The 26655-nt window shown below is 33.0% G+C and overlaps 1 protein-coding gene across 4 annotated transcripts; it reads right to left on the bottom strand.

Annotated features, from left to right (window-relative positions):
• Positions 1 to 8847: 8847 nt before the first annotated feature.
• LOC143244692 (uncharacterized) lies at positions 8848 to 20253 on the bottom strand. Of its 4 annotated transcripts, none has more exons than XM_076489801.1 (4): positions 20107 to 20253; positions 10239 to 10926; positions 9525 to 9673; positions 8848 to 9116 (listed from the first exon to the last, which is right to left on the bottom strand). In XM_076489801.1, exons 1-4 carry the CDS (start codon positions 20204 to 20206, stop codon positions 8977 to 8979), a joined length of 1077 nt encoding a protein of 358 aa, XP_076345916.1. In that variant the 5' UTR covers positions 20207 to 20253; the 3' UTR covers positions 8848 to 8976. The 4 variants fall into 4 exon arrangements, with proteins under 4 accessions (XP_076345916.1, XP_076345919.1, XP_076345918.1 ...); XM_076489804.1 differs by having other exon boundaries at positions 20102 to 20234; XM_076489803.1 differs by lacking the exon at positions 20107 to 20253 and adding an exon at positions 17710 to 17855.
• Positions 20254 to 26655: the final 6402 nt, after the last annotated feature.

Here is a 26655-nt window from a genome sequence, read left to right on the forward strand (position 1 = left end):
AAAATTATTATCAACAATTCTTCTTTAAAAGTTTACTATTTTCTGTGTAATGTTTACTGACGGTCTGCCTAATTTTGTAAAGATAAACTTACTACATTAAAAGTTAGTAGTATGGAAACTATAACAAGTACAAAGTGGTCACATGGTTGGTCAGTTCGATTGAGTCTGTGTTGAAAAGTTATACACAATAAAAATCATAGTTATAAAAGCAGAGAAATAGCATAAGAATATATTTAAATCACACTTAGAGATATTATTACGAAAAAGTCCTCCTTTATAGGAATTATAAAAGGTATACTAGTCAGATGAGGTAAGACGCTATTGAATAATCAATGACCATATAAATTATGCTAACATTGTCCTTAGTAGTACCATCTACCTATGCTGATACTATCTGCTTATAGAAGCACTATCCACTTTTGTAATTATTAATTTTAAGACTTTTATTGTTATTATAAAGTTGATGACACATTGATCTATATAACATTCTGATGATTTGTTCGTGAACTATCTGCATGTTCATCTTTTCAACATGCTTTCTGATTTATAACACTCATCCTATTAAGTCACGCCTAGCAAGGTGTATTCTGGTAGCAGACATCTGCCATCAAGTGTGATGGTAGCATGACAACTTCTGCTTCTCATGGCAGTCTAGCAACGTATTTATAGCAATTCTTGTTCAACGTTTTGGAAGTAAGACGTCATTGTCTTTATCCCTATCGGCTGAGGACAACACATGTTCCATCTTCTAGTGGTATGCCATAAAACACAGGTCCTGACTAGTCATATGATTATGTAATATTTTTAGCAATACAAGTTAGAATTATATAAAAAGAGAGTTATCCTAAGACCATATTACTTCTATAGAACTTACACACTAGGAACATGATTATTTGATATTAAGAGTAAGTTAACACTGTCCAAAATATGTCCTAATTCAGATACATTACTTAATTACTAGACAAAACTGACAAGATAGATGATATTTAAATACTAAGGAGAAGTTATTCAACATACTAGAAAATAATCGGTCTACTCTCTTGTTTTATAAGCAATGATAGGTATAGAATAGCAAAATTAAATATAGAATTACCCAGTTTACAAAACATAATGACTATGTAAAAAATAAGGTTATTTAATAAATTAGAACACAACAAAGAAATTTTAGAATTAAAAATAATATTAAGGAAATGCAATGTTTACTCTAAAAAAGATTGAAACTAATTACCAAACACAAATCAGCAGTATCTAAATAAATTGTAAGAAATATCTGAGAAAAAGAAACTTAATACATGGAAATTAACAAACACGGTACTCCTAATAATTATTGTAGTAAGCATACTTCTGTATTTATGTGGCAATAAAATAGCAGTTTTCAAGTTGTTAAATCGTGATGGCCTAAGAAAAGTTTACGTTAACAAACTCTAAAAAGTATAACAAAATTTTATATGTTCTTAGTCGACGAAAATATGTAAATCAAATGATCTATGTAGACGATATTTGAACTATGAAGCAAGGTAATTAATTATAGGAATGACAAAATGTATTATGTAAGTATCAAATTTACAAATATAACTTAGAAGAGCTCTGGACTGAGTGGAAGGTGTTGTCAAATAACGTATATGATAAATATATTGCAGTTGGAATACTTTTATTATATACATTCTTAAAAGTCTCTGAGTGATTTTATATATATATATATCATTTCTGTCAAATCTCTAGGTATCCAAACTATGAAAATCACACTTTTAAATTGTTTGTACGTCTTATGAGTTAAAAGTTTGTCCTTTTTATATTTTTCCAATGAAATTTGAAAGTTTTTGGTAGCAATATGCTTATTTAATGACTCTACGCATTTGTTCATTTAATTCTCAGTTTATTGAGTGAACTTATAGTATTGCTCACGAAGGTCTGTAGACCTTTGAATAATTTTAAAATTTAGAAAGAGATAAAGCTTACAGCTACTAACTATCAAAATAATTAGAAACCCATAGATTGTATATCTTTGATAATGCTATTTTCATTCTCAATAAAGTCGTTGAGCTACATTATTTACATATGAAAGCAATAAGAGTATTGCATGACAAGACATCAGATATGGAGATTCAGGTTAGCAAATGTGGTAAGCTTGTCTGCAACAGTATTTTATTTGTATGACTACATCTTTTACATCAAATATATTAAATTAAAATATTCAAGCACAATTTGAACCATAGATATACACTGGTCTCAACTAAAATATTCTCAGTAAAATACTATGTCATGACGACATAAAAATTACACTGAAGTCATTTTGACGGGTGGCGTTATTATTTATTGATAAATGTTTGCATTCGTACTGTATGTGATGTTCTGTGAAATGTTACTTTTACTTTATCAATCAACCAATAATAAAATAAATAAAACTCTAAATTGAAAGTCTTTTATTGTTTTTCTTTCAAAACATTTTATATATTTTTCGACATTTCACTGTCTAAACTATAATATAAATTTTATAAAAGTTTTTTTTTGCCAAATTCAGGCATTATTTGGAAAGGTTTTCCAAATTTTCGTGCACATTTGAAAAATATTTTCACTATGAGAATACAAAAACTAGGAAGACATAATCTGAGCACCTGTTCTCCGTAAAGAAGTAAGTGTCCCATGGTTAATAGAACACACTGTATTGGTCTAGAATTCCTGTGGGTGAGTCTCTTACAGTCATTTGACTGGTCAGTAATGGATGTGGTGAACTAAAGAATTAATTTTCTAGTTTATAGAGGAGAAATTTATATACGAAATCTTGACATGTCTTTAACAGCTTCTTATTTGACACATGTGTGATTCCTATTAGCAAACACTAGTAGAAATCAGTTCACACTCTCAGTGGTTTGTAAGTCTTAATTATTCAGTGTAACGGAATTACTGTCATACAATTATTTTAATATATCTGCATTTGTTTCAGCTTGATGCATGTGACGTATATTGTTGGACTTGTATTGCAAAAGTCCCGCCTGTTCTATAGATTTGTAGAAGATTCTGGAGAGTAAGAATGAACAACATATGTTTTACGAAAACACTACTGTATCTTCGAATATATTGTTGAACTTCGAGAATCTCGCCTAATGAGTATAAAAGCTGACCAAGAGACTAACAGAATATTATTGGACAGCGATGGTTAGTATGCTCTAAGCCTCGGAAACTATAATTATGATTAACGTTTACTAATCTCAATACTATAGATTTCGGCCAGGAACGTTTATATATTTAAATCATTAAAAACCGTTCAACTTCAGTGAATTAACTTACGACGTTAGTATTTCTACCAGACATTAAATATCTTTGCTGGTATAAAAGTTAGCTTGTGAGCGGTCCGAGGCAAGCCAAGTAAAGACAGCTAGCTGGTTTAAGCGAAGTGTAACAATATCAATTTAGAATTAATTTACCCGTCGTGGATCTGGATCGTCAATAAAATATTTAGTTCTAGATGAGACAGAAGACTCAGTATAGTTTGTAAAACTCTTGTGTATAAACCAATAATTGTAATAACTGTTTGAAATAATCATTATTATAAATTGTATTGTATTGTTTTTTGTGTATTAAAATATATTTGTGTTAAGAAAAAAAATTTTGTGTATCAATCTTGTTGGGAAATATTGTAAATTTGATACATATCGAAATTCAATTAACTTATAAATTAAAATTAAAATTTACTGTTATTTGTAATCATAATACGTAACGTACGTAACATAATAAATCGGAGACTCGTCCGAGATAAATTATAATACGTAACATCAGTCATTCAATGGGACCTTCTAAAGGTCCTTAGCGTAAAATGCATCTATTGATATGTCACTACCACATAAGCAAAAAGAGAATGAACTTCTTTCGACTTCGAAGAGTAATTACAAAGTATGATTTTCGATATACTTGAAGAAAATACTAGTTTGAGTTGAAAAACAAAGTGTCAAATTTAACTTTGTGAAAAAAAATATGTGCACTTCTTATCACTATTTTTTCGCTCTTTATATCTGTAAATGTCACTGCAGGATATTTGCATTGTGCTGTATAACAGTGTATTTCGTATGATCTTGTAAGTGTCAACTATCAATGATTCAGGCAAATCAAGACTTTTTTGTTATGTGTTAATTACTTGTGCTCGTTGTAGTAATATTTTACAGAAAAATTCCACGTACGTTCACTGTTTCATGGTAAGTGGTTAAGGTACTCGACTCGTCTTCTGAGGGTTGCGGGTTCGATTCCCCGTCACACCAAAATGCTCGTCCTTTCAGCCGTGGGGGCATTATAAAGTTACGGTGGGTCACCTCCACTATTCGTTGGTAAAAGAGTAGCGCAAAAGTTGGCGGTGAGTGGTGATGACTAGTTGTTTTCCCTCTAGCTTTACACTGCTAAATTAGAGATGGTTAGTACAAATAGCCCTCATGTAGCTTTTCGCGAAAGTTAAAAAACAAACCAACAGAGATGGCCTAAAAAGGTCTAAATGTTGTTCTCTACTTTATTTTAATAAAAGTTTTAATACCTATACCAGCCCTCTTGAGATACAGAAACAAACAAACACTTTTGTGTAATTTGAGAAGACTTACAGCTTTCCTATATCACCTGTAACAAACTTTTAAAGAGATGGTTGAAATTATATTGTGACATATCAGTCTTAAAAAAAATTCCCTAACCTGGTTAAATAATTTTAAAGTAACTTTACTGCTGTTGTGTTTTTCACCATTTATGCTTGTGTATCCCTCTCTGAATATTTTACACTATATGTTATAGACAAGATACTGTATAACCACTTTTAATACCAATTTTTTAAAATAGTATATAGCACTGTTAATGTTCATGTTTCACCTGAATGGATTCCACGTGGTAAATGGTTGTATGGCATGAGTGCAACTGTTTGAAATTTCTATAGTTGGGTAACAGTAACCATTCTTTGATCTCAAAAATGGTCCTAAAAAGCGTATTATATCATCAAAAGTAAAAGAGAAATATAGAACATTTCATATAAAGATGTACAGACCTCCCTTATATTATAGATAATTATGACCTATTTATTCTTTAAAACTGTTGAGGTTTTAATTGTAATCTAGGTGATAGCAAGACTCTAATTAGATTACAAAAAAAAATTGTATTTACTTACAAGAAACACATTTGAACGCAACAATAACTTTTGGTGTCACATCTCTTATGACTAAAGTGACGCAGTACGAGCTGGGTAATTTCACAAAGTTTCGCTAATGCTTGTAACATACCATACACTCTCCACATTTGTAACTACATATGCTGTAAAAAGTTGACACTATACGTATTTCTAATAATTGAATAATTATCGTTCATTCTCTTTATCGGTTATCTAAGGAAGAGATTAATCGGACAGATACGGATTATTTTGTTAATTTTCATTTATTTCTTTTAGTTACTTTTGGAGCGTTATACGAGTACAGCATAGTGGATAAAAACGATATCGATTAAATAGACGACATGCCTTTTAAACGCTTGAGTTCAATCTTATTTTCATGATCTAAGTTGATTGTTCACAGCAATTCCGGTCTATTTCTGGATGGAGAATAATAATCTACATGGTAGTGATAATTTCCCATTGTCTTGAGAAGCATTTGAAAAATATATCTAACACGTTGGAAAGTGAAGAAAGTGGTGTGTCTTGTTTTATTGCTTTTTCAGAACTTCTCAATGAGTTTGTGACTGATTTGTATTGTTTATGCAACTGTTCTTTGTGTACTTCAAAATTCAGCAGGTTTTTGTATTCATCTCATAATTGGTTTGATTCTGCCTGTGAAAAGATCATCAATCTCAAACTAGCACTTGGAATATGTTATAGGAACTTTTCTCGTTACATTTCATTGCAGTTTAGAAAACTAAAAATGTAAGCCTAACTCATGAGATAATAAACATAATTAGGTTTATTTGCAGTATATGTTTTTTCTTAAATTTCTAAGACTTCTAAGAGCAGGATGCAAAAGTTGGTGAGAAGTATACATTCCATACTTTTTTCGATTTTGCACTTTGATAGAAAGTTAATGGTTTGATTGTCAGAAATTTCCTTTATTTAGGATTTTCTCATTGCTATAGCTCCCCTTATTGTTCACTTGTATTTCAAACCATTTAAACACAAGTTGTAAACATTCTTGTCCATTTGTAGTCTGATAATCTGGACTACTGTGAAGGTTGTTAACTATTGTTAAGCTTCAATTAACGCTACAACTGTTAGGTAAAACATTTCATACATTTGATACTGTTGATTATAAGATACACAACATCTATTTTTCTCTTTCTTAGTTTTGTTTGAACTGGTAGGGGTTAAAGTTCTATGGGTTGTGAGTGAATGTCATCATTATTACAGAGCTTAGAATTTCAATACTGTCAATAATTTTAGAATGATTATCTTGACTAGATTCTTTTGAAAAAAAGGATGATTAATACTCATTTTGTTAGTTCACTATCAAAGTTCAAGTTTTTCCAAAACTGATTGCAATATTTATATTAAAAAAAAATTGGGCCGTAAACCAACGAATAAGATTTCAGAACAGCTATTCAAAATAAAACTGTTAAACAGAATTATCAATCAATACATTTTTGACCTCTTAAAGACATATGGCACTAAATAGAACTACGATATCTTAATACAGTGGTTTCCAAACTTTCTGAATATAAGAACCCTAAAACATCTCACACCCTTGAATGAGGGTCCATTGAATGCATCTGTGAATACTTAGTACGTTAACAGTTTTGGATATTTTATGCATTTATTATCCGATTACTTTGAACTTAATATCACTACTTCCTTAATGCCCACTCTAATAACGATGGTGTTTGTGGTTCGAAACAAAAGGTTTTGTAGCATACAAGGTTGATTTTATTTAAAACAAACCAAACATCTGAATTTTCTTAAACCTTCACAGTGATGAGAATACCGTTACTTTTGTTTTCTGTGCAAAATCTCATTTTTATTTGTTTATGGTCCTTTTGATGAGTAGTTTTCTTGAAAAGTGCTTGAAAAATTTTTAAATTTTAAATCACTTTTGCTATTGGGTGGAATTTTGATTGGATTTTTGGGTAAACACGCGAGTTTTAATTGTTTGATAACAGTTACTACTTTGTCAAAGCTAATAGATTTGCTTGTAAATTAATTTTTCATACACGTAAGTCTGTATACTCATGAGCATTGTAATTTGTGCTAGCTACATAATCAATGATGTTTTGTCGATAAAGACATGTATAACAAAAAGTTTATGTACATAGTTAGCTATATAAGTACAAAAACGAGTATTTGCAGCTGTCTCATTATGAGATGATAATTTCTATCGAGCAAAGGTAGGTTACTATTAGAACAATTAGAATTTCCTTAAACATGCTTAGCTTAATTTTTTTTAATTTCACGCAAAGCTACATGAGACTATCTGCGCTAAGAGGTCTCTAACTTAGCAGTGTAAGACTAGAGGGAAGAAAGCTAGTCATCACCACCCACCACCAACTCTTGGGCTACTCTTTTACCAACGAATAGTGGGATTGACTGTCGCATTATAACTCCCCCACCGATGAAAGGGCGAGCACGTTTAGTGCGGTGGGGATTCGAACCCTCGACTCTTGGATTACGAGTCAAGTGTCCTAAACACCTGGCCATGCCGGGTGACAAGCTTTGGTATTGGTAAGAATAATCATATGGCTGCTGGTCATCATTGTATGATTCCCACATGGTGAAGTACATGGAAGATTATAGCAACGAGTGATTTATTGGTGGTGTCGTTTTTGTTGTTTTCTTTCCTACAACAAAATTACTCGTCAAAACAATGACGAAATCTGGCACAAAAACAAAAGTAACGGTATTGCTTATCCCTGAGAAGTTTTAAGAAAATTTTGGTTTGGTTTGTTTTGAATTACGCGCAAACCTACACGAGGGCTACTAGAGCTAGCCATCCCTAATTTAGCAGTGTAAGACTACAGGGAAGACAGCTAATCATCATAACCCACCGCCAACTCTTGGGCTACTCTTTTGCCAATGAATAGTGGGATTGACCGTCACATTCCAACGATCCTACGGCCGAAAAGGCGGGCATGTTTGGTGTGACAGGGATTCGAGCCCGCAACCCTAAAATTACGAGTCGAGTGCCTTAACCACCTGGTTACGCCGGACCTTTAAGAAAATTAAAATATCAGATTTGTTTCGATAAAACCAGCCTTGCAGGCCACAAAACCTATTGTTTTGTGTCATAAACATCATCGTTATTAGAGTGGATATAAAGGTAGTAGTGCTATTAATTTGTAAGCAATCGGATAAATATTGAGATGATGACTCAGATTTAAAAATGTAACACGCGCGCTATAAAAACAAATGAAAAAAAAAAAAGAGAAAGTAAACGAAAATTTAGTGATATGTGGCTAAACGATATTTCGACAGTGGTTCCAAGAATTCGTTTCATTTTTTTTCTAACTTCTAGTGTGTTGATGGTTTAGAGTTTTCAATATCTGTAGTGTGGCTGTTACTATGGGTGAGTTTCATAGGAGCCAATTTTATACACACTTACATTGTCTAAAAAAACTGCGTGATGTGGGGCGTGTGTGCTTACTTTTTCCTTGGCCACGTGACTCACCACTGTGTGTCTTGACATTTTCAAAATAAGAAAAAAGTTATTTTTATTGAACGTATAATTAACTATTCTTCTCTAAATTCACGTGATACAAAATAAAGTTTTTTAGAGTGATTTGTAATGGATAAATATGTTTGGTAGTTAACAAAAGCTTTAATAAGTTGATAAAAGAGTATCATTAATATATCTACAAGTCTAACTTGTGTAAAGTTCATTAACAGACGAGAATTTCACCGGAGACTTTAAGAACGTTAGATCAATTCTTTTATTAAGATAGTTTTATTAAATCAGTTCTGTAAATTGCAATTATTTATTCCATTCATACTATATAGGAAGTTTTCATTTATAATTTAACCAAAGAAAACGAAGGTATGTATTATACCAGGTCATCTGGTGTCAGAAACGTCAGATGCTTTCCTCTCAGATGAGGAGGTTCTGCACAGTAGCCCCACAAACTTTTTGGAAAATTATAGTCAAGTATCCACCGTAATTGACTATCACAAACAACAGGATTATCTGTGAAAAAAATGAATAAATATACCTTAAGTAAAGCAACTACAACATGCGAAATCTACAATTTCTATACGATAAAAAAACTATTTGTTTAGAGTTAACCAAACTGCGAAATTGGAATTGCCGCAGTTGTTTTTCTCCAAACAATGTGTTATGTCGAGTTTATATATTATTTAATGATTTGTTGAATGTCTTGTTGGTAATACATAACTACGGTGGCACACGTATGTCTGCGGACTTTAATCCTAGAAACAGAGTTTCGATACCCGTGGTAGGTTATTCTTTGTGTAGCTTTGTACTTAATAATAAACAACATATGACTTGTAAATAAGAACACTGAATAAATTTGATCATAGAGGCCATACAAGTTTCTAGTAATACAGAATATAGGTTGTTGAAAAGCCAGCTTACCGTTTAGCCACACTGAATCCAGCTGATTCCATACAGGCTTCCAGGTAGCTTCGTCTAGCACTGTTATGTTGTTACCTTCCAAATATATATCTTCTAAATTGTGCATATTAGTGAATAAATCTCGTGGTAGCTCCTTAATCTCATTATAACTACAAAGTACATAAAAAAAGCCTTTTTTTTTAAAGTAAGCTTTCTCATGGACTACTATTACACAATGTTTATACATGACAGATAAAATATGACTGTTACTAAATGGGAACAAAATAATTTAAAAATTACCCACTACATTCATTCCAAAAAAAACACCAAATTATAAATTAAATCCGATCTTGTTACTAAGAAAATTAAGCATCATCTACAAACAATATAACAAAGCATTGAATCGATTAAGAAAGAGTAAAATAAATACAGATGTTTAACAACCAAGATTTTAAAATAAATACAGATGTTTAACAACCAAGATTTTAAAAATAAATAAAAATATAAAAACAGTTTTACTAAAACCAGAGCTATATAAGCTTTAGTAAACTGTTAAGATTTAAATTACTGCTTTTTATTGCAAATCTTGTGCAAAGAACGTTATGATTAATTCAAGGGAGTTACTGACAAGTATATAAGAAAAATCATCAACATTCGAGCCCCTTCATCTAGCTTAACTGATGAAGATGAAAGTTGATGCTCAACTTTTGATAGTTTATTGTTTAAAACTGTTACCTAATATCCAAAACTTGTAGGTTATTTGGAAACATGGATCGATAAACTTTGGAAATTTTATTTTCTGAGATACTTAAATAAGTGAGATTGGTTAGATGAGCAAAGACTGTTTGACCTAAAGATTCTATCTCATTGTCAATTAAGAAAAGCTCTATGAGAGATTTTGGGCCATCCAAAAACCAGTCATCCACAACGTCGAGAGAATTCCAGATTATTTCCAGTATCTTCAAATTTGTAAAGTGACTGAAGAATAAATTTCCCGATCCTCGTCTTAGACTTTCCGTTATGTAAATTTCTTCTGTTGGCTCAGAGTTATTTTCTAAGAATGGAGCGTCTTCTTCAGATATAGGATCCAGATTCAAATGAGAAAGTGATAAGACCTTAAAAGTTATGTCTTTGAACAGTAGTTTTGGAATTCTTTGTAATTCAGAATATAATAACTCAATTTCATATATTGGGCCATAATTTTTTAAAACTTCTACCAAATCTGTTATATTTTGCAAAGACTGAATATAGCGACAGTAGATTGACAATCCTTCTGAGGAAAGAGAACAGGAACAAGGCTCTATTTTATCAGTCTCTGGGCAGTCATACGTTTTTGATGAAGAGGAAAGACTTACATGTCCATGTGTTAGTGCTAGTGCACTGCACCAAAAAAATAACACGAGAGGAGCACAGCAGTTCATGCCTGTAAAAGAAAAAAGAACTAACTATTGCAGTTAACGTATTTCTCAAATTATGTAAAGTAGCTTCATCAATTTTCGTTAAATCCCACAAATTAAAATTTTACTCTTCCATTGCTTCTCCTTAGGTTTTCCGTCATTATTAATATTTATCATTTGCCATGTAAATTTTAACACTCATTTTTTACGTAAAACAATTCTTGTTAGATTATCAAATACGCTGCAATTTACTAAAAAAGAATAATGACAAAAAAGAAAAACACATTAATGTTCATTATCCTATGAAGTGCGTCTTTACTTTCGCCCTGCGTTTGTGTTTCCCTTCATAAAACATAGGTTTGTTTGTTTGTTTGTTTGTTTTGAATTTCGCGCAAGGCTACACGAGGACTATCTGTGCTAGCCGTCCCTAATTTTGCAGTGTAAGACTAGAGGGAAGGGAGCTAGTCATCACCACCCACCGCCAACTCTTGGGCTACTCTTTTACCAACGAATAGTGGGATTGACCGTCACATTATAACGCTCCCACGGCTGAAAGAGCGAGCATGTTTGGTGCGACCGGGATTTGAACCCGCGACCCTCGGATTACGAGTCGAATACCTTAACACGCTTGGCCATACCGGACCCGTAAAACATAGAACAGAATAAGATGGTTGGATTAAAACATAGAACAGAATAAGATGGTTGGATGTGAAGCATGAGAAATAGTGAAAAAGTTGAACTCGATTCCAAATCGTCTTATTAATTTCTCTTCAATTATAAAAACTAAAACTGTAATCAGATATATTTGTTCAAATAACTAATTATAAAATTTTACACTGGTTTAGTTTTTGTTACACGCATAATTTCCTCAAAGTTTTGTCAAATTTTTCTATTTCATGGAACAGATTCTAATCAAGAAGACAGCTCTTTTTCAGAGTTTTCGGGATTCTTCGTTGTCAACCAATGAATGATATCTTCTTTAGTACTAAACATGACTAAAATCATTTAGTGTGCCTTATTTCATGACCACGAATTTTGTTTACATAGAGACATTTGAATGATAAAGAAATTTCTATATTTTACACGTTTATCCTGATACTTTACTCCGCGACCCATGGACCAGCCTAGAGATCATAACACTCATTCATAAATGCTTCTAACCTGCTGACCAGATGGAAAAAAACCAGTTACTAATATCACTCAAGTTATAGGTTTATAATAAAAACAAATGGTATATTACGAATCCAAACATTAAATCTTCCAATCCCAGTTCGACACGTTAACGTTAGGCCAGCTCTAACACTAAAACAAAAGCAAAACAAATTAGTAACAAATGTTATTGCACATTTGGCTATTTTAAATAATAAACCTCCAACTGAAGACAAATCACATTACTATTGTATGTTACTGACTACTGGGATGACTTTTAAAAATTAAATCTGTTGGATTATTTTTTGTATTAATAATCCAAAAATAGAAGTAATATTTGAAATGAAGGGTCATTTTAGTAGAAACTTGTAAAGAATACATCATATAGATGAGAGTTCGTAAACTTAAAACAGTAAGTTTCATGAATTATCACTCGGTCTTTTGTATGACAGAAAAATTAACTAATCCCACTGAAAAGATGAATATGTTCCATCTTATAGATGTATCCATTCCATGGCGCTGGTGAAGATAATCTTCACTGAAAGAATTAGCTAAGAAAGTGATTTTGGAAATTTAATAATTATATCTTAAGCGTTACAAATTGTAATGAAAATAAATGAAGAAACTGAATTCAAAGAACTTTACGTTTAAGCATACACTTACTTATACCGAATAAGAAAAAAAGATATATGTTTATATTTCTGCAGGTAATGACGATTTAATTTTAGAGGTTTTACTAATGATTACTAAATCTTGGAAATTTTATGGTGTGATGGTCAGCGTGTGGGGACGAGGATCAGAATTTTCTAGTTTCGAATTGCTAAACACCATACGCTGTGGAAAGGTCATAAATATGAAAAACAACACCGATAATCAGATAAAACCAGCCGCGTACGTGACGTGACGTGTACGTCAATTACTAATTCGCTCCGTTTTTATTATACGTGAGTTATTCCTAAACCTTAAGGGTTCGAGACATAGGCAATTAGTCTCTAATGTATCGTTCGTGTTGAAAATACTGAATACATAGCCTAGACATTTTTTTGTACATGCGAAGTTAAAATAAAAAATGTTACCCACAAGGCAGAGGAAATATATTATTTTACATAAAAAGCAAAATGCACTAAACTCAAAAGCTTTTGTTTTTGAAAACTAAGACAGATGGTCATTCTTTCAGAGAAGTTTACAATGTTATAAATTTTTGTGCTCTAGAAAGGATAAAAGAATTATTTTCAAAGTTAAATTATGAAAATTAGAAAGGCTTTTTATTAGAGAAATAGAGAAAATTCCTCAAAATAATATGAGCAATTAAATTAAACTCGAAACATACTAATCCTTGAAAAAGCATTATTTTTTGTACTGTGAACTTCTATTTAGAAGGTTCTTTATTTTTTGAATTCTACTTTAAATATTTATTCATTGCCAAATATACAATAATATTAAGTTACGAATAATAGGACTGGCGTGGCCATGTTGTGTGGTTGCGAGCTCGTATCCATGTTACCTGGCCCGGCATGGTTCGACTCTTAATCTGATGGTCGCAGATTTGAATCCCTGTCACACCAGATATATTCCCATTTTCAACGGGGCATTATCACGTGACGATCAAGCTTACTGTTCGTTGGTAAAAGAATAGGCTAAGAGTTAGCGGAGAGAGGTGATGACTAGCTTCCTTCCGTTTTGTCTTACACTGTTAAATTAGGAACGGCTAGTGCAAATAACCCATGTGTTGCTTTGTTCGACATAAGACAAACAAGCAAACAAATATTCCACGTCACCGAATATACTTTTTTTGTATGGCTGGCGTCTGAGCCATAGGTAGTTGTAAAGATTCTTAGCTTTCATACTTACCAGCCGATCTCAAGCTGGAATTAATATTGTTAAGAAAAAGAAGATTAATCTAGAAACTATAAAAATAGACAAGGTAGCGCCCCCTTTACAACTGAAAGAATTATATATCTTTATCTTTTTTTTTAATTTCTGGGTATGTTGTTAAGAGAAAGAATTATATAAAACAATATAAACTGCTTTCAGTTGAAATAACAGTAAAGACTCTTATAAGGAGATTAAGACTAATTTTACCAATGTATAAATTTAATGTTGTTAAATTTGTTACTTATTTATGGGAAAATTGGAAATGTGTATATTTTATATCTTACAAAAATACGCCTTTAGTAATTTATAGAATAATTGTAAAACACTATTATTTAATTTCTTAGTGGGATTAGTGGATTAGTGGGAGAGTAACAGATAATTGAATATACAGATATGACTGTTGTGTTAACAACATAATACTTTAAAAAATAATTTAGTCTAAAGAAGGTTATTGTCCCCCACAGTTGCACAGCGATATGTCTGAGGACAAACGATGTTAGAATCAAGGTTTCCAGACCTGAAGTTGACAAAACACAGATTTGTGTAGCTTTGTGCTTAATCACAAAACATCGTTATTTTCTGAAATATTCAAAGTGAACAAAGAGAAAGACCATATTTTCTATGTTAAGAAATTTAAAGAGAAAAATAAAATAGCTTCATGTATTCACGCTGTATTCCACAATTATAATTTATGTTGAAACAAATTTTGAAAATTCATGAAATATTTCCGTATGATTATAAGTAATATATTTCAACCAATTGGTTGATTAAATATATATTTTACCTGGGTTGAACTACAGATGGTGGAATACTCTTTTTGTAGTAGAGATGGTTCATGATGGGATATTTTGACAGATAGATTTAAAAATCGTGTACTTTTCCAGTAATACTACTGCTTGGTCCAATCCAGTGAGGTAGGCGCAATTTAACAGCTACAAAATTATTTAATCTGTTTTGCTACCTTTGACTTAAAAAGTCAATTGCTCAAAAATTAAAAGATTAATACGACTACGCTAGTTACAGCAAAGCTAAGTAAATTTTTTGAGTTTGCGGCACAGAATATACGTCATCTACAGTGACGTATCATCTGGCAATGAACCTCTTTTTTATTAATTCACAAATAAATATTCCTCTGACCTTAAAAATCATACATGAACTAGTTTCGAGAATGTTCGAAGTTAGCTTTACGATTCGGCTGCTGGCACCAGAATAATCAAAACACGCCCCCCGCTAGTACAGTGGTAAGTCTACAGATTTACAATGCTAAAATCAATGGTTCGATTCCCCTCAGTGAGCTCAGCAGATAGCCCGATGTGGCTTTCTTATAAGAAAACACACACACAATGAAAACTACCACATGTAATAACTTAAAAATACTTTAACTTATTTTACAAAGTTTATAGTCTAGATATTGAACTAAAAATACAAAAAATGGTTAAAATAGCTGTAAGTAAAGTTCTTATTTGTTTAATTCTTTAACAAAGCAATTTTCACTTTATCACTTTCGAACTGGAACATGCAAGATGTATTCTTGCTTCGAAATTTGAGTTATAAACCAAAACTATTCTGTTAAGCAAAGCTTGTCGAGAAACAATTACAAAAAATGAACAGACTCTAACGAAGACTAAAACTTTACGTAAAATAAACACTTATCATTAAAGTAATAAATTCAGTACTTTCAAATGCATTTATTATGGTTGTTGTTTGTATTTACATATGATAAGAGAGTACGTTTCATAAATAAACTAAAACTTACAAATGTAGATTTTTTGCATCATTTTCACATTGAAACTTTCTATGTCAAACTTTAGAAATACTTCGGAAACACTTAACACAATACTCTTCTTTCTTGATATTTACATATACTTACTATACTTACAAGACAATCATCTTACTACTAGTATACATTACAAAGAAATACGTTCACACACGTGCCTACATTTTGAATCTCCCCCCTCGTACAGTAACAAAGCGTCAATACCATACTAACTATGTATTGATGATAACGACTGTAAATCCAGACATGAAAACTTTCTTTTTTAAGAGCCACTATCCTTGTTCACTCATTTACGAAAGTGCCCCCCCCCGCTAGTACAGTGATAAATCTACGGATTTACAACGCTAAAATCAGGGGTTCGATTCCCATCGGTGGGCTCAGTAAATAGCCTGATGTGGCTTTGCTATAAGAACACACACACACTCATCCACGACGCAACCACCAAAACTAGCTTATATATCCATGAGTAAACACTTAACTCTACCAAGAAAAAACACACAGTTTTAATACTCATCAGGATCTCTATTAGCCTAATCTCAATTTGGAAAAAAATTTTAAAGCAGTTTTAGAGCATATAAAGTTTGGGAATAGTCAAATACATCAGTCGAAAATGTCCGACCTCGAGAGTCCAAAACTGCAATTACAGTATTTTCCCAATAAGTCTGAAAAAGTTACCCTGCGTCTTCCACGGCGAAGATTATGTTGCTCATAGACCTAAACCTAAACCTAGAGGAATCGTTTCCATACTAGACAGTAATCCAAGCCCCTTTATATGACCTAGAATGAAATGTAAAAGTTACTTGGCATTAAATAACAAATAAATAAACAAGAACAGGTCACCGCACATATGGTGCTGTAATACTGGCACTCTTTTCAACTCCCCAGGTTTAGAATAATGTTATTACTGGTAATAATACATATATTCCAGTGGTAACATAAGGTATTCACTTTCAAAGGTAGATATGATAAGCATATAGCTCATAAAAAACGAGAAGCAGGAAAGAGGATTTATTTACCATAAGTCACTAAACCATCCACGAAACATTTTGGTAAGATTGGTGGAAGTGCTTCGACCTTATTCTTATGCTTATATATATTTGTTTTTTCTAAATTTAGCTAACCAAAATGGGGTGAGTCTTCAACGCCGGGAAATACAATTGTTCTCAACTCAGTCAAGAGATGACGGAGCTATGAACTAAAAGTTTGTACTTAGAAAAAAGCAACAACAGCAACAACAACAAACACCAAAGCCGTTTTATGAATATAACAAAAACTTAGTGATCGTTTAACCTATTTTTCAATTTAGATATCTTTGTTGTCTCTGCATTTTTAACTTTATATTTTATACGTAAAGTGTGTCAAGTAAATTTTGATTTTTACATTTCTTTTGGTTGTGTAACGATTATCTTCTTAAATATGAATGATCGCCACTTGTGTGTTATTTAAATTTTAAGAAACAATTAAAATGAAGGTTTTATATTTACACAATGGCTTTTGAGTAATTTTACACGATTCCATATAACATATATGTATGTATGTTATTGCGTATAAGATTGCCAGTTCGGTATCTTTGCTGTTAAAGGTGTTTAAGCCGTCACAAAGATAAAAGTAGATGTTTATAATTTGTAGCATAAATGAACATTATTTCATCTTTATTCCTAGGTGCTGTGAATTAGGAATACTCATATTTACTTGTTTATATTTTATTTTATGTAAAATTTAGTTACAAAATTATTTTAAATAACGAAAGGTACATTAGGAATCTATTACTCAGATATGAAATAATAAAGCTACATTAATTATTTACACGATACAGACAGTGAACAAGTAGACATGAGTTTTAAACACTTTCTCCATCCACAAAAAAAAAATGTATCTTTGATAAGCAAGTTCGTATTGTTACAAATATATATTCACGTTTAAAATTCGTCACTTGAAACTTCGTATCAGTTTAGATTTATGTTTATACTTACAGAAAGTAAAGCCAAGACTTTATGAAATAGTTTACCTTATTTAACATTCAAACCCTCAGTTCTTGTCCCACTCACTGGAATCTTTTGTGCATTAATGTCTGTAGAGAGCTTGAATATTTTAGCTATATAATCCTCTTGATATGTATAAATGATTATCATGTAAGCGCATATCACAGGCAATCAAATTAATAATGAATACAGATTGCTGTTATCTCACATATGTTTACTATACGCAATTCTCACACACGCGGATATGCAATGGCGACTACAGAGAGATAAAAATATTATTATTTACATTGTATAAAATGAAACTGAAAAAGAAGATATCCGGGAAGATGAGAATAGAAGTAGAAGAAGAAGATGTATATGCAGGATAAGCAAAGTGGACAAAGAAATACCGATTAAAAACACAACAAGCAAAAAGGAAAGAAAATGAAATAAAGATAAAAACACAATATAGGTATTAGGCTACTCTCATAGAGAATATAAAGAAAGTAGAGGAGAAACTCTGACATTCAGTTGAAAAATAAATAAATGAACAGTTATTAACAAATAAAATAAATTACTCAATATATAACAATTGTATAAAAAAAAATCTAACAAAAGTAGATAGAAAGAATCTATTTAAATAGTCATCGTTTAACGTAAGACATACGAGATAATACCATTGTAGGTTGTGTATGTTGAAATTAAAGATAAATAACTATTGACCAAAAAAACAACGGACAAAGTAGTTAAAAAGTATTATTTCAAACAAAATAAGACTATTTAAAAGTGTTTAAAAGGATTAAGTTTAAACTAGGAAAATGCTGAAAAAGATAGATTTTGGTTGGAACGGAAGGTTTGGTTTAATTTGTTTTGAATTTCGTCCCTAATTTAGCAGTGTAAGACAAGAGAGAAGGTAGCTCGTCATAACAACCCACCGCCAGCTCGGAAGTTAAGGGCCCGGCATTGCCAACCGTGTTAAGGCGTGCGACTCGTAATCTGAGGGGCGCGGGTTCGCATCCCGGTCGTGCCAAACATGCCCTTTCAGCCGTGGGGGTGTTATAATGTGACGGTCTAATCCCACTATCCGTTAGTAACAGAGGAGCCCAAGAGTTGGCGGTGGGTGGTGATGACTAGCTGCCTTTCCTCTAGTCTTACACTGCTAAATTAGGGACGGTGAGCTCAGATAGCCCTCGAGTAGCTTTGTGCGAAATTAAAAAAAAAAAAGAAGTTAAGATAATATTGATTTCACAATCTAAACTAAGCAGTGCTGTTTAGCAGCAGGGACGTAGATCCTGGGGGGGGGGATGGAGTGCATACATCCCCCCCTTTCATTTTAGGTGGGCGGTATGGTGCATACAATCATCCCCCCCCCTACAGTTTGGTCTGTTGAATTGTTTTATTGCATCATAGGTCTACAAACTGTGTGTTTGTTCTTGTGATTCTCGTATTCTTACCAATCGAATTACATAATTAGATGTAGGCTTTTTCAGTAGCCGAAATGTACATCTTTAATGTAGGCGTGTTTCTAAGCTTTTCGTTCTAAGCGATAGTTCGTAAATATCAGTCAGTAGTCCTAAGTAAGTATCGTAGCAACAAGATTACTCTGTGACTGACTGCATGTTTACAGTTTTCAGGTTCACGTAATCAGAAATTACCAATCTGCATATTGAACAGTCCATGTAAGTGGTTGCAAAAATCATCCCCCCCCATCGGGTGTAAAAAATCTACGCCCCTGCTGTTCAGTATTAAGAATAGTGATTTCATAATACCAGAATCTTATTTTCATAAACAATTTTCCATTTTAACCAACGGAGTTTATAATAAAATTGACCTATATAAAACTATATAAGGCCAAAACATCCAATCACATTTTAAAGTAAAGTAAAAATTACGTTAAACAACTTCATGGGTGAATTTCCTACTCATAACTGTAATCGTTATCAAAAAACTGATAACTTAGATGCAGTCATAGCCTGAATACTCCAATGTCCCGATTTATATTAAACAAACTCTTCCAGAAAACAATAGTACTTAGAAGGTTCGACCCATAAGAAGCGGTAGCATCGAATTTAAAGTTGTGGTGTCTTTACGAGTAACATGAAACCTTATCATATCGACACAAGCTAGTGTACAGTAGATTGCTTGTCACAAATGCATAGCACGTACATACAAGTTAGAGTCTTGTCGACTGATTCACATACGTATTTTTACTAGTGATATAAAATCTTGGTGGTGTCTTGTTGACTGATTTATATATGCGTCTTTACAAGTAAAAGGATAACATGAAAAGCAAAGAAAATAACAAAATTAAATCGAATTCAAACATAAAATTCAAAATCCTAATACAATATTAAAAATAAAGAACATCAAAATCAAATTATGAAATATATTACAATAAACTCAAAATGATAATTCAAATTAAGGTATGTATATTTGTACTTTACGTTCTATTGGAAAACTACTAAGACTTCCTGCTACTGTCCTTAATTTGGACCTATGACCGGAACAAAAGCAGCTAGTCAACAGCACCCTTCCATCTATCATACACGCTGAACTACAATGGTTCCCAAAGAGTGCACTGCGGCGCTTAAGGGCGCCACGGGTTATTTCAAAATTTCAGGGAATCATAGCGACATCGACATCTGTCGAACACCGCGCGAACTACTAGTTCGACCAGGTCACAGTTTAGACATTAGATCGCGCTACACTCCTTTTGATGACGTTCTCGAATGGTTGAGATATGTTTTTGTTTACTTGTACTTTCGGCTATGTCAGTAACTTCTCGAACTTTCTCGTTTCTTAGATATTTGTATAAATACCTGTTGACTATCGGGGTCCGTCAGTAAATGAAATAGCTGAAGGGTGTTGTGATCAAGTGTCTGCGAGGTCTAACGAAGTTCAGTGAATTATTTATTTTGTTGATTTTTAGTCTTTGTGCATAAAATTTGAAAGATTTTTGAAGATTACTAAGAAGTGTTCGAGTGAAGAAAAGGATGGCGAACCACAGACCAGTGGCAAAGTTGTGATGAAACGAAAGTATGACGATAGTTATCTAGATTTTGGTTTTATTTCGGTAGATGTCAATCATGAAGAGTGTTTGCAGTGTATATTATGTCTAAAAGTTTTGGTTCTAGAATACATGCTTACAAGTAAACTAAAACGCCACTTAGAGACCAATCATATTAACATGGCTAGTAAATCCCGTCATTATTTTACCAGAAAGTTAAAACAGTTGAAAGAACAAAAAGGTACATTTTTTAAACAAGCATGAATACCAAGCAATACTTTGCCAGCATCCTACAAGGTGGTATATAGAGCCACAAAATGTAAAAAGCCTTACACCATGGCAGAAGAACTGATTTTACTGGCTGCAGTGGATATGGTGAAATTATGGTTCGTGATTTTGCAGAATGACTGCCTCCAAAAGTGCCTTTATCCAACAATACATTGTAGAATCCAACACATGGCCGAAGATCTTAACGAACAGCTAATTAAAAAAAATGAAATGGAAGGAATTCCGGTTACAGCTAGATGAGGCGACGGATAGTAACAAGGATGCTCATTTGAGTCGCTACACACGGTTTATGGATGGTGACAAAATTGTGGAAGACCTTTTCTTTTCTTAAAGTATCACTACAGATACAAAGGCTCAAGACTTCTTTGAGATCCTTGACACTTTTATGTATGAAAACAATTTAGACTGGACTAAGTGCGTTGGTGTCTATGCCGATGGTAGTAGTTCTATGTCAGAATGTTATGGAGGATTACAGGCACTCATACGAAGCAAAGCTCTGTAGACCCACCACATAATCCACAGGGAAGCTTTTGCGTCAAACCATCTGAGTCCTCTACTGATTCCAGTCCTGGAAAGTGTGTTGAGAGTGGTTAATTTTGTAAAAATTAGGCCACAGAGGGCGAAGTGTTGTTTTTTTGAAACTGTGTGAGAATATGGGATCTAAACACACATCTTTGTTGTATTACTGTAGCTCGCGATGGCTGTCTCGTGTAAATGTAGTGTCCCGTGTGTTCGAATTAAGACAGGAACTCTACTCTTATCTCAAATAATAAGAACACATATGTGCTAAAAACTTCTTGGATATTGATTTTTTGTTAAAATTACCATACTTGTGCGATCTCTTCGAAAAACCGAATGCACAGAATCTTTCTCTGCAGAGAAACAACATGCACATTCTGAAACTCGCATAGAAGGTTTCAACCTTCAGAAGAAGTTACTACTACAGAGAAGAAAAATGAACGAAGATGATGTCAAAGACTGTTTTCCTTGTTGTAGCACTTTGTTACGTCCAATGAAGTTGATTTGACCCACGAAATAAATCTTTTTTTGAGAACCACCTAACACAGCTTAGTGGCTGGTTTGAAAATTTGCATGGATCTAACACCCATTCCAGGTTAAGCCCCATCTGAAGTTACCTCTGCAAAAGAAGAAAATCTTACTGAGGTGTCTTGTGACAAGACTTGAAAAACAAAATTTGGCATCATGGAACTAACTGAAGTTTCGGATGTCAGTAAAAGATGAATATCCGCTGCTAAGTGCTAAAGCTCAGCGAATCCTAATTCCATTTGAGACGTCATATTTCTGCGTAGCTGAGTTTTCGGTGGTTGCTGTGATAGAAAGAAAGTACCATGTGGAGCAGGAAATAAGGGTGACGGTGTCCAATCTGATTCTAAGGCTGGAGAAGCTGTGCAGTGCCCAAAAGGCGCACACATTACATTAGTATTTGTGGTTATTTAAAAATGAAATTAAAATAATTGTTTTTACTTTCAATTTACGTCTATTATTTTTTCAAACGACTACTAAGTTGTTAGGACATAAATACTTATTAAGTATCAAGTTGTTTGGACCTAACTACTTAATAAATAAACGGTTAGGTTTTCTTTTTTACCTTGGGGTGCCGTGAAAAAATTGCTGAGACACTAAAAGAGCCGTGAACCAAGAAAGTTTGGGATACGCTGCGCTAAAAGATTGGCTGTAATCTTTATAATGCACCCACAGAATGAAATGCACGGCATATTTTGTGGTATTGTATGGATTCAAGATTTGATTGTCACCTTCATAATTCACAGCACTACCACAGGATCAACCAGTACTCTGAAATAAAAATAAAGTAAAATAAAACCGTAAACCACTTAACTCATCAAAATTTCTTTCTTTTAATTTCGCACAAAGCTACTCGAGGGCTATCTGTGCTAGCCGTCCCTAATTTAGCAGTGTAAGACTAGAGGGAAGGCAGCTAGTCATCACCACCCACCGCCACCTCTTGGGCTACTCTTTTACCAACGAATAGTGGGATTGACTGTCACATTATAACGCCCCCACGGCTGAAAGGGCGAGCATGTTTGGCGCGACGGGGATACGAACCCGCGACCCTCAGATTACGAGTCGCACGCCTTAACACGCTTGGTCATGCCAGGCCCAGAATATATATAACAATGTGTTAATGACACTGTAACCAGTTACGAAGAGACTTACCTCTTTTATAGGCTCATCAATCCAGCTGGAATACAAAAAACAAACAAACAGTAGCGTTTAAGACGCTGTTTATATCATCAAAGTACCTGAAAAACATATGTTAAGGCGTGAACTAGAATAATTTGGAGACTTGTACTTTTTATTAATGTTATATGAGTCATTAACATCACAATTGTGTTACTTATTTTATTTCAACGCCATTTATTTACTGTTATTGCTTATGTTTGTTTAAATTAAATTTATTCATCGTTCAGGAAATGTAAAGGAACCCCTTTATACCTATACTAATTAATAACCTAACATCCGACTGCAAAGTCTCCTACAATCCCGTACCTGTTTAAACTGTTGTCCCTAATACATGTGTCTAGCAATCGTTTGATACAAACTCTCTTTGTTAACCTGAATATAACCTAGAAAGGTCAAAACGTTGTTCTCTGCTTATAAATAAAAGTTCTGAGATACGTTTTTACATTTTAATATATTTACAATTCTACAGGTCTTACTGCAGTTTGGACTGTTCAAAAGTTTGGTATCTTTTCTAATTGTGTTGTTTTCTCATAACTCTTTTCACACTGTCAACTCATTAATCAGCATCATCAGACCAGCAACAGTTGATAAAGAAGACACTACAATTACAGGAAAATCACGTCGTTGTTTCATATGACTAATTTGTTTCTGGCTGAAATCGTTTGTGATTCCTATAGATTGTAAGGATATTCAAAGGTGTATGGCGTCATTGTCAAGTTATTTCTTCTGCCACTATCTGGTTGTCCTGATTTTCAAAGAGACAGAGGCAGGGTCAACGGCGAAGAGAGTTGTAACATTGTAAGGAGACATATTTTATTGTTAATTGAAATTAAACCAATTACTTTATGGGCAAAGTTTTTAATCTTCAAGATTTCTTAGCTTCTTTGTTCTCAACTACAACATGCCTACTGAAACAAGTTATAAAATAATTTAAACAAATGAGAAAATTCTAGACTGGATGGCTGATTTAACAAATAAATCAAGATTCATGTCTATGAAGTCTGCACAAAAATTATGGCGTAATGCTACAACTTAATGTAGTTAAGTGACATTATTCTTTGAGTTGTAAATTTTTCAGTCAGTGTGTCGTCCTAATTGTACAATAATCAAGTGGCTATCACAAAAATCGATTACACACACATCCAATTATGAAACACTGTTTGTTAGGATGAAAAGCAAGAATGTCGTTTTCTTTCAATCATTAATTGTTGGTTAAAGAGTTAAATCTAGCCATAATTATTAAGAAGCCATAGTCTCAGCTGATCAAGTGATTATGGATTGTTTCTGACCATTTGTGTTTTGAATGCTGTTTACTGGCACTTTTCCCTTCCAATTTCATTAAGGCTTTGTTTAACACAACATAATGTTTTGGAACAACAGGTGATCTGTTATTCCATTTCAGCTGTTCCACACTATAAGCCAAATTAACTTAAAAAGATCCAACAAAAAACCTTAAAGCCAACCCTTGTCATTCATATAGCTATCAAACTTTTTAAAAAAATGTATTCAAGTTGCGAGTTAACTATCATACAAGTAGTGGTGGTAATGTTTGACAAATACTACAAGCGCAAACCATTTTCAGAAACATTCAGCATACGACTTGCATACCTGATCAAGTTCTCCATATCATTCCGTACTTGTGATAGAACTGTGCCTATTCTAGTATTATTTGTATCTGTAAAAAGGATTAATGCCCACTTTCTACAAGAATAAGCCAACACAGAAATTTAGACGTATGCATGGTTCAAGAACTGGTACAAGTCCTTACATTTCTGTACCCATACAAAGCAAACGCCAGTTTCACTCTACACAAATAGAGGTACAGCTATCTTAGAATTGCTGACTACAAAGAATTAGTTATAAGACATTAAACCTAGATATCTGCAAACTTTCCATTTATTAGAAGTTGTAACTAATTTTTGACTCTTATAATTTTCACTTATTCAGTGAATACTTCATCTTTACCACATATGTGGCAAAGAAACTACACTTCTGTGAGAGTAAGTGTGCATCTGCCTTGGTTTCATTATTAAACTTTCATCCTAGATGAAAATAGTTACAAATTTCAGGTACTCACTCACTACTTGAGACATCTGATGAAAGGCAAGTGTGTAATCTACACAGATGAGACATTTCTTCCATTGTAGTAATTTAATTGTAAGTTCTATCAACTGCTTAAAGTTTCAGAGGTGTTAACATAGGTGAAACGACACGATGAAAATATTCATTTCATCCTTCTTGAATGCTGAAAGCAGTCTTATGTTTTGTTTCATCATCCAGTTTCACCTGTCAATATCCAGGAGCTAGGTCTATTGTACTAAACTAACACATTTCCTTCAATGAATCTAGATATTCTTTTATGTGTGGTAAGAAAGGCATCAATGAGCATTACTAAGTTCATCCATCCAAAGTCTGCATATAATGTTAGTACTCTTTCTTTCTTTTTCACAATAACTGTTGGAGGTAACTACGCACCAATCGAAGTCTATTTTGCTCTGTACTTTAACATTTGCTCACTTTCAGCACTGGCTGTGTTTTGGTTCCCTGAGGAAGTCTACATGGTAGTTTTTAACAAGTAATGGGTCGCCTGTAGCGATGTAATGATATTTTGTCATCTCAACCAATAAATACATCAGAAAACTTCTAAAGCAGTTCACTGCGTTCCTGTTTCTGGGATGAACTGAGATTGTTTGAACAGTTCCTCAATAGAAACTTCAAATACTCTCGAAACTATTTATTTGTTCTCAAACATGGCATACTGGATAGGATAGAAACAACCCAGTTTGTTTGCATAATTTTTGTAGATGTCATCGTGCAGATGATCATTCCAGCTTGAAGATGAATAGCGAAATGACTCTAGTTACAGACTAGCGCCAGTGAAACACCTACATATGGACAGACTATTAGTGAAACTTCACTCTATCACATCTGGATAAGCGCATGCTATTTTAAGGACAAAAGTGAACCACTGAATTAAACAATGTTATATAATAACCTTGTAGCTCGTTGTGAATCCACTGAAAAGCTTTAGGCATGAAATTTATTAAATAAAAAAGTGCTATTTACTTACTTGTGTATAATAAAATGTTTACGAACCACCAACTGTGAGTCTGGATTGATTTCAAAGTACTTCAAATAAAATTATTCGAGTTTTTAAACGCCTAAATTGTTTATAATCACAATGCGGTACTTTTAAGTCCTGTGCAAAAGTTATAATAGTTTTCAACAGAAAAGTATCAAGTTTACATTTTACCTTGAGTAGAGTGTAGTTTTATAGACTTTTAGCTATTCATTGTTCCTAAACCTTATTTGTAATGATGTGATGTTGTTGTCTATATATCAGTTTCTTGAAGTCATTGGATGCAAGTTAAATTGTTCTCTTTACGAAAAAAAAACAGGCTTTAAAAAAAAAAAGACGTTTATATTTCTCTTGCATTTGCTCAATAAATAAATAAAAATAGGAGCTTTCATGAAT

This window comes from Tachypleus tridentatus, chromosome 2 (assembly GCF_004210375.1).
Source record: "Tachypleus tridentatus isolate NWPU-2018 chromosome 2, ASM421037v1, whole genome shotgun sequence".
In the NCBI taxonomy this organism is placed as follows: domain Eukaryota; kingdom Metazoa; phylum Arthropoda; class Merostomata; order Xiphosura; family Limulidae; genus Tachypleus; species Tachypleus tridentatus.